The sequence below is a fragment of the Brachypodium distachyon genome, chromosome 3, assembly GCF_000005505.3.
Source record: "Brachypodium distachyon strain Bd21 chromosome 3, Brachypodium_distachyon_v3.0, whole genome shotgun sequence".
NCBI classification, from domain to species: Eukaryota; Viridiplantae; Streptophyta; class Magnoliopsida; order Poales; family Poaceae; genus Brachypodium; species Brachypodium distachyon.
The window spans coordinates 18,795,253-18,804,240 of NC_016133.3; the positions used below are offsets into that span (position 1 = coordinate 18,795,253).

The 8,988-nt window shown below is 42.3% G+C and overlaps 1 protein-coding gene across 1 annotated transcript; it reads right to left on the bottom strand.

Moving 5' to 3' along the window:
* Window positions 1–841: 841 nt before the first annotated feature.
* LOC100843892 (WD repeat-containing protein 76) lies at window positions 842–8,235 on the bottom strand. Its single transcript, XM_003573610.4, has 4 exons — window positions 7,417–8,235; window positions 4,230–4,636; window positions 1,418–1,516; window positions 842–1,325 (listed from the first exon to the last, which is right to left on the bottom strand). The coding sequence occupies exons 1-4, from the start codon at window positions 8,050–8,052 to the stop codon at window positions 1,094–1,096; spliced, it is 1,374 nt and encodes a 457-aa protein (XP_003573658.1). The 5' UTR covers window positions 8,053–8,235; the 3' UTR covers window positions 842–1,093.
* Window positions 8,236–8,988: the final 753 nt, after the last annotated feature.

Below are 8,988 nucleotides of genomic sequence, written 5' to 3' on the forward strand. Positions count from 1 at the left end.
ATCAGAGGGAGTAGTTTTCTAAAATATTCAGTACCTTACAGCCTCACGGGACGAATGGTACTTCCACCGTTCCGTTCTATGAGATGTTCTAACTTTGTTCTATGTCAAATTTTATAAAATTTAATTAAATTTATAGAAAAAGATTCTTTCTCTACAACTAAGTTATGACATTAAATTCACGTGATATATATCTTTTATACAATAGTATTTATTTGATAATGTAGATATTAGGATATGTTTCTATAAACTTGGTCAGATAAAAAAAAATTAACTTATGACAAAGCAAAAACATCTTATAAACGAAGAGTAGTTACTTTATTAACAATGCTACACGTACGATCTTCTTTGTACGACTGCAGTACAGCATTGTAATCCAACCATCCATGCATAGGATAAACTGCAGCACACCCACAGGATTAGGCATCGTACATTCAAACGTCGTGCGTGCAGTAGTTTCGTTACTTTATTATATTAACCAAATTCCTCCTTTAGCAGGCATATTAAGCACGTTTTTGTTGAAAAAGAAAAGGGGGAAACTCCTTCAGTACTACAGTTATGCTTGTTACACAACAAGACTGGACTCGAGAACATTTTTAGTTTTTTTTTCTCAATTCAAGAGCAAATGTCATGAAATTCCATGATGAATTCACATTTGATGCCAATTCATTCGCGCCGCTAGCTGAAGCTAGGTCTGCATCAAATGAAATACTCTCTCCGATCCTAAATTCTTGTCGACAAGAATTTATGATCAGAGGAAGTAATTTATAAGTTCAGATATCTACTGTAGCTATGATCGCATCAGCAAGTAGCAGGAAACAATGCGAGGAGCACCAGCAGGAACTACTCACCGAGAGAGAAAAAGTTTCCAATTACCCAGCATTTTTCCAACAAATATACAACTTTTCCACTGGCTAAAACATCTAAAACAAGAGGGGTACCACTATGCTAAATATTATAAATTTCTTCGGAGGGATATTAAACATGCACTAGGAGTCACAACTATCTAAGTGAATATATGTTCCTAGAAGAGACTCCCAGAATGACTTCTAACAGAACCCGCAACAAAAGTCGGCTTATCGGAGATCTTGTTGATTCAGGCTCTTGTCCAAAGGAACACCTTGCCTCCGGAGCTTGCACAAGCAAGATGTCCAACTTTATATGGATGTAGAGAAAACCGGCATGGAATGGCTGTCATGTGTTCGCTCTCAAGAAGGGCGCTGTTTGAAGCTAAGAGGCTACTGTCACTGGCATCAACTGAGATAACATCTATTGCCCTTTTCATGTTTCCGATAAATAGGCTAGTGTCATTCCAGCCCCAGATTGCCCTGTAACAGTTGACTTAGTTTGATAAACAACATGAAGAAATATCCGTTTTAAGATCATGGAGCTAGCAATTAGGTGAGAATATCAGTCTTACTTGAATGTAGAAAGCCATCTGCCTGTCTGGTTATTATGCTTGATACTGTGCGAATTACCAAAGTCATCCCCGCCAAAGATTCGGACAGTATCTTCAAGGCTGGACACAGGAATTAAGACCATTTGTAAGGATATAAATGATAAATCTGCAAGACATTAAATGAGATCTGAGCTACACTGGTCATGGCACACAAAAGTTGTGTGAGGTTAGCATCTGTAACACTGATCATAGCTTGTCATTGTTTTCATTCTCTTTGGGAATGCAAAAGCTCTGTGCCTCGATGCTAATTTGTGAGGTTGGCTAAGTCCATGTTCTATAAAACAATAATATCAATCGTAGCTTGTCATTATTAAGTAGGTGCATTGTTTAAAATAGCATACTATGGCAGACAGGTGTAAAGCGGCAGTTCTTATAATAATCCTCATGGGCTAACACTAGGAGGCATTTTTTATCTTATTTACAGGGCCGTCTCCAGGAATTTGGGGTCCCGGGACGAGATACAAAACGAGACTAAAATTTAAAAATAAATAAATCATATAACCAATATAGCTAAAACATACTTTCAAAAAAGATGAACGGGTAGGACGAGCGACCGAGCGTATTCAGTCTCAGTCACGGAGATAACTAGACGAGCAGTACAAGTCTCTAGCATGCCTAAGCTCTGCAGAGCCGAACAACACAACCAACAGAAACCAGATCGATAAGGAGTACAATGCAAAAACGGACCGGCTTCACCTATTCAGTCTGCCAAAAAACAAAATTAGCCAAGTCTGCCGGTTCTTATTGATCGGGATGCGGGACTAGGCGGTAGATCAGAAACAGAATCGACCGATCGATCCAGAAACAGAATTGGCCTAGATTTGTGTCCGGCCTAGAGTGCATCGTGGCCCAACAAGCAGAGGTGTACAGACCGGCCTGGATTGGGCTTAGGGGCACTGGTGCTAGCAGCTGTTTTCTTTTTTTTAATTCTTATTAAGTCTGTAATAATTACTAAAGTACTTAAGGATAAATTGGCTGCCCCATTTTTTTGGGACCCTGTTCAGCTGCACATCTCGCACATGCCCATCGACGGGCCTCCTTATTTACTTTTGCTAATGATAATGATAGCACTGCCTAATTACATAAGGTGCTAGAGCTTAAAAGAGAAAACTGGCATGTCAAATGATCCATTTCAGGTTTTCATATTATTTATTTGATGCAAATTTTAGCCAGCTTCCATTTTGAGTCCTTAATAAGACATGCAAAACTAACCGCATACACATATAGGTTATTTTACTTTAAAATTTGTTCAACTTCATCAGTATAGCTTATTAGCACGTAGCATCTGCTATATCGAAGCTGTCTACGATCTACTAAAAATTAAACATGATATTACTAAGCTAATGCAACAGCCTGTTCAATGCTTTGAGCAAATGACCCAGCTTACATAATATCTGTCCCACATCACACGGTACCTAAAATAACCACATTATATTGAACATATGTGAGCAATTAACTAATTTATATGATTGTTGGTTACAAGGGACGATTTGATTGAAATTACTGTGAAGATGGAGATGAAACTGACATAGTCGGTCTTGAGAAGTTAAAACAGAAGGTAGTAACAGTGAAACAACACAGACATAGTCATGAAACCAAATTATTGATTCGGTTGCTTAGGTTCATTTATCAACCGAGCAAGTCTCCTTCCGATGGAGCCTCCTACCCTCAGGGATCTTTTCCGTTAAGTCGATATATTCAACGCTTATGGACACACGGGTCCGCTTAGATCAAAATTACTTTGGTGTCTAAAGCTACCGCTCAAAATTAAAGCGTTTCTTTTGTCGAGGGGTTATTCTAACAAAGGACAGCTTGATTAAGCATGGATGGCAAGGAGGCACCCATTGTGTTTTCTGCTTTGAACATGAGTCTATCGAACACCTCTTTTTTTATTGCGCAATGGCGAAGGCTGCTTGGAGAGCAGTCCATTTGGATTTTAATATTTTACCTCCGAACAGTATGGCTAGCCCTTGGTTGCAGGGGGTGGACAATAATTTACGTTCCGTCATTTTAGTAGGGGCCGCAGCAGTTTTCTGGCCTGTTTGGTTATGCTGTAATGACACTGTCTTTTATAGAAAGAAAGGGCATTCTTGCATGCAGGTGTTGCTCTTAAGTACAAAATAGCAGCAACTATCGGTGTTGTTACAGAAGGTTCAGCACAACTGGTGGAGCTTGGCGCCAAGCAACTAGAGTCGATCACCGGGGAGTTTATGTCCCTGTTTGGGTGGCATGCTAGCTTTGGGTTACTTAGTATGTAGGTCGGTTCAATGTGTGACTTGTCACACTTTTTTGATGGTGTCATGTGTTTTCAAGTTGTCCCGAATAATATAAGACTTTAGGCTATATGCATCCTAGATGCAGAGGCCAGAGGTAATAAAGCTTCCGTTTTTCTTAAAAAAAGTAACAGCGAATTATTCTGGAGATTTTTTTTCAAGGAAAATGATCTACCATATGCTGTAGTGACTGTGCTAAGAGATACATGTTCATGCAGTGAAGCTACAGTTGCCAGAATAAATTGGGTTGGATAGACTTTATATCAACATCATAAAGAAACTATTGAAATAAACATCATACAGATGGTAAGAAGATTTGTTGAGCTACTGATTAAAATCAAGGGTGTCTTGGCAGTTTGAAACAATTCGAGTACATCATACAATGATGCTTGTAAAAGAAGCACAATCATTAAAACAAACAGGAAAATCCATTCTGCAAGAACAAAGGAACATATGTGAATCACAGCAGCTGTAGGGAAATTGTAAGCAAAAAAAGGTACCTTGTTGTCGCTACCATGTGGCCACCAGGTGAGAAATAAGCTGACTGAACAGATCTACTATGTTTGAAAACTTTCAAGCTCTCTTCTTTTTTCTTTTTCAGTCTTCTCAGATCCCATATACGTGCTGTTCGATCTGTTGAACTTGTGGCAAGCATATGTTTTTTCTCTGGATGAAAATCTATTGAGTTGATTGTCTGCTCGTGTGATTCCCATGCGCTTGATACCTTACCTGCCCGCTCATCGTAAAGTTTCAGTTCACCATGTCCATCACCAAAATATAGGCAGTTAGCATTATCTGGTGCTTGAGAAAGCGAATAAACAGGATAGTCGCATAACTGGATCATATTAAAGTTCTCCTTCTCAAGGTCCATAAGACAAATTTCACCCTCATAGCTACAGCTGTAAACCTGCAAGGCAAATATATGAAAGCCACCGCAACTTAAGAATCCAGATTGAAAATGGAGGTGGTCAACAAAATATAAATCACCATCCAGAAAACAAAAATTGTGCTACAAGCACACACATATCATTTGTTCATCCTATCATCAACCATGTCAGGAGACAGACACCCATGGTTGTCAACACTCAACAGTACTCATACCAGAAATCAGATAACCTAGTTGATCTCCCGTGATACATGATTAGCAAATGTAGCTACCAGATGCTTCTGGGATAAGGAGTACCCGAGTTACCTAATATAGAAAAAGACAAAACACCATCAACATCTTAAGCCCCTCTGCATCCTTAACAACTACTTGCTCCAGACTTCTTTCATCCACTCCTCATGCTCCATTTTGTACTCACCGCACACCAGCCGTGCTAAAACTACACCCCCCCCCCCCCACCCCCACAAATGTTCCCATCCTAACATGACAATTAAGCCTGAGAATTGAAAAAACCACCCTTGGCAGACCATGTTAACCTAATGTATATTTCTCAATTGTTAAGCAGTAGCGAAAATTTCTTGAAGTCAAACAATTTGGGGAATGCCATCCTATTAACAGTGATAAACATCATCATCGCCACAAACAAATACTCATATGACAAAAACTTGCTTTATAACACACGGCTTCAACTCATCAAGAGTGAACTTGAGTAACAGGAGACCTGTGAGTTAATTGGGAAGTTATCCGTGTAAAAGAATTATCAAACACTTATGAGTTCAGCTAAACTATCCACCCACCCAATTGAACACCATACAATCTTATATTACTAATTGGAAGCTCTTGGTTCTGTGTTACACAAGATTATTAGGCTACAGTTTGTTTCACTGACACCACTGTAGCATGCCACGCTTTCTTAGCAGCCTGTCCCACCCATCAACTTGTGGCGAGCAATTTCTTTGCCACACTTTGTGTGTCTCGCCATGGTTTAGTACAAAAAAAGGTGGCAGAGTACGACAATGAACCAAACATGCCCTCAATCTGTACGATCGAGCTGAGAGGATAAGATAGTCTTACCCGGTAGTTCCTTTGTCTATCACCCTGGTATCCTGCCACCAATGCCGTCTACCAGCCTCATACCTCACCTCCACCGCCACTGCTCCCTATGGCTCCATCGTCGCCTCTCTTTCACCCTCATCGTCTTAAAATTTAATTTTCTTGCTTGTGTTGAAAGAGGCGGCGGAAAAGAGAGTTCCCATTTTGATCATAAGGTGCAATGTTTAATGTGATGGGATGTCCTTCGCAATGCTGAAGGTTGCCTAGAACTAAGTTGATCATAATTGGGAAGTTATGGCATCAAAGTTTGCTGTATGCCTTAATGTCAGCCATGTGTTACGCAAGATTGAGTCCGTACGATCAAGCTGAGAGGAAGCGAAAGTCTTACCTGTATTCCCTTCCTCTATCACCCACTTATCCTGCCTCCAATGCCGTCTATCAGCCTCCAACCTCACCTCCACTGCTGCTGTTCCCCATGGCTCTATCATCACCTCTATTTCACCCCCCCCCCCTGCCATCTTCTTAAACTTTTTTTTTCTTGCTTGTGATGAAAGAACAGGACAGGGAGTTCCTGTTTCGATCATATGATGCAATGTTCTGTGTGATGGGAAGTCCTTTGCAATGCTCAAGGTTGCCTAGAACTAAGCTACCCATGCAGCCCCTAAACTAGTACTCCCTCCGACCCAATTCTTGTCTCAAATTTGCCCAAAAATGGATGTATCTATTCCTAAAAAGCATCTAGATACATGTAATATTTCGACAAGAATTATGGGACGGAGGGAGTACTTGCATTCTCTGAATCACAATGCAGAAAACTGGTCTGGAACTCAGATGTTCACCTGCAACGCCATAAACTAGCACAGTAGCACTTGCATTCTATGAGTCTACTATCTGGTATGTCAGAAGAAAAAAATATGTTAATCAAAGCACTGTTTGCAGATGATCTTAACTAAGGGCATTAAAAGTCTATTGATGGTGCAACATTCTTACTATAGGTGCTTATGAATACGTCTACGTGAAGGAATAAAAAATCATGGATGGTTAATACTCCCTCCGTCTAACAAAGGATGTCTCAACTTTGATCAAATTTGAATGCATCTATACACTAAGTCATGTCTAGATACATCCAAATTTTGACAAACTTGAGACATCCTTTGTTGGACGGAGGGAGTACTTCTTTTTTGTGTGCAGAACATGGATAGTTAATACACTTAGAACCTAAAAACATTGGAAAATTACCTAAGCTTCTTTATAATACCAGGGCGTTGCTACAGATAAAAATAAATGTTTAAAGAGAATGTTGTGCTAGCATCTATTGATCTTAGATCATATAATCCATATCAGTTCTAATCTCAATGATTTATGTCACATCAATGAAACGCAAAAAATGATGCGGCCCAAAGATGGCAGACCACCGCCACTAATTGAGTCTTTTATACTAGTAAAGATTATGCATCTTTAGGAGCTACTGATTCACCTTTTTTCGGGACAGAAGCAACTGGTCCTCAACCGTCCATTCATGTGGATACCAATGTTTGTTCAGTTTGGCCTTGTCAGTTGGTAACAACTACACTGAGCTAAGAAAGTTTTAACTTGTGTCTCCATGATTATAATCAGTTTTGTTGGTTACTCTTCTAAATTTAACCATAATAAAAAATAATGATAGAAATCGACAGATTTATGTCTGCTTGAGGCTGGGTATCTAATAAGAAAGCAGCGCAAGACCAGAAGAACAAGGGAGCCATCACCTTCTGTGGCGTGGTCGGATGTGCCGCAATTGCTGCAACAGGCCCCCTGTGGGGCAAATACTCGAACACCCCATCTGCACCGTCGCCAGCCTCATCCTCCTCCACCAAGCCATCCGCGTCCCAGATCCCAATATTCCCCAACTTGTTCCCGGCCACCACTACCGTCCTGTCGACCAGCGGCAGGACCAGAACCCCCAGTATCCTGTCGCGCACGACCCTCCTCACGTCCTCCGGCCTCAGCACGAGCACCCTCCCGGCGTCGAAATCGTCCGCGCGGACCTTGGCAGCCGGTGCTGAAAGCGGGACGGCCTCGAGGATAGAGGAGGCGAGCGCGGACGAGATGCTGGTGCTGCGCGGCTCCGGAGGGGGCTCGGGCTTGGGCTCCGCGTCCGGAGAGTGGGTGGGAGGGAGTTGGCAGAGCCGGAGGGAGCGGCGGCGTTCGGAGGGGTTCGCCGGGGTCTTGGGCTTCTTGCGGGGTTGATTACTGGCGCGTTTGGCGGCGGAGGAGGACTGGATGGCGGCCGAGAGCTCGCCGGCCTTGCGGCGGAGGGAGGCGAGGATGACGCCGTTGCGGCGGATGTTCTCCTCGCGGAGGCGCTCGTAGGCAGTGAGCCCGGCGGCCGGCGGCGACGCCATTGGCGAGAGGTTGTCGCCTGGTCCCTCAATGGATGTGGAAACTGGGGCAAGGACGAGAAGGCGGTTTGGGGAAATTTGGCGGCGGTAAGGGTAAAGGGGAATGGCGGGAAGAGTTGCGACGAGAGGGCAAGGGTGGCGGGAGAAGACGGAGTGACGGAGTCAACGGATCAGTGAAGCAAGACGCACCCGACGCCAAAGTTTCTACAGTACCTTTTTTTCCCACGAAAAGTTTCTTTTTTCAGATTCACCAAAAATTACTTTTCCTTGCATTTTGAACCGAAGCGGTGAGAAAATTCCCACTGCAAGTTTTGTAAAATGAAATACATAGAAGGTTGTGTCCCGTAAAAAAAAATTTACTCCCTCTGTCCAAAATAAGTGACGTGGATTTGTATAAATTTTTATGCAAATTCACGTCACTTATTTCAGTACACAGTGAGTAGAAGGATACGTTGAAAGAGAAGAAAGGATTCAAAAAGAGCAAAGAAAAAACATTATCGTCAACGTGGCTAGTTCGTGGCATTCAGTTATATTGAAGTATCCTGGCTTGAACTGTAAATGGAGCGTTAAGCTTTCTCCGTAGCAGTTCAATTGCATGTATTCATTAGCCATTAAGTTGTTTTCAATTCCTGCAACTCCCCTAGCATTAGGAAGACATTAAGGAATCAGGACCGTTTGTATTCTTCGGTTGTAAAGTAATATAAATAGAGAATAGGCCTGCCATGTTTGGTACGGCGAATCATCTTCTTGAGTTGGTATCAGAGCCTTTGATCCATCTCTTCCACCTCTCTGCCGCTGTCAACCATGACGGCAGGCGCACTCTTCACTTCTAGCTCTGGAGCAGTTGTTTCCAACCCATCTGCCACTCCGCCGTCTTCATCATCCTTTGCTGGGCTTATCACCGTGCAACTCACCCCGCATGAACTTTCCTCTTTGGAA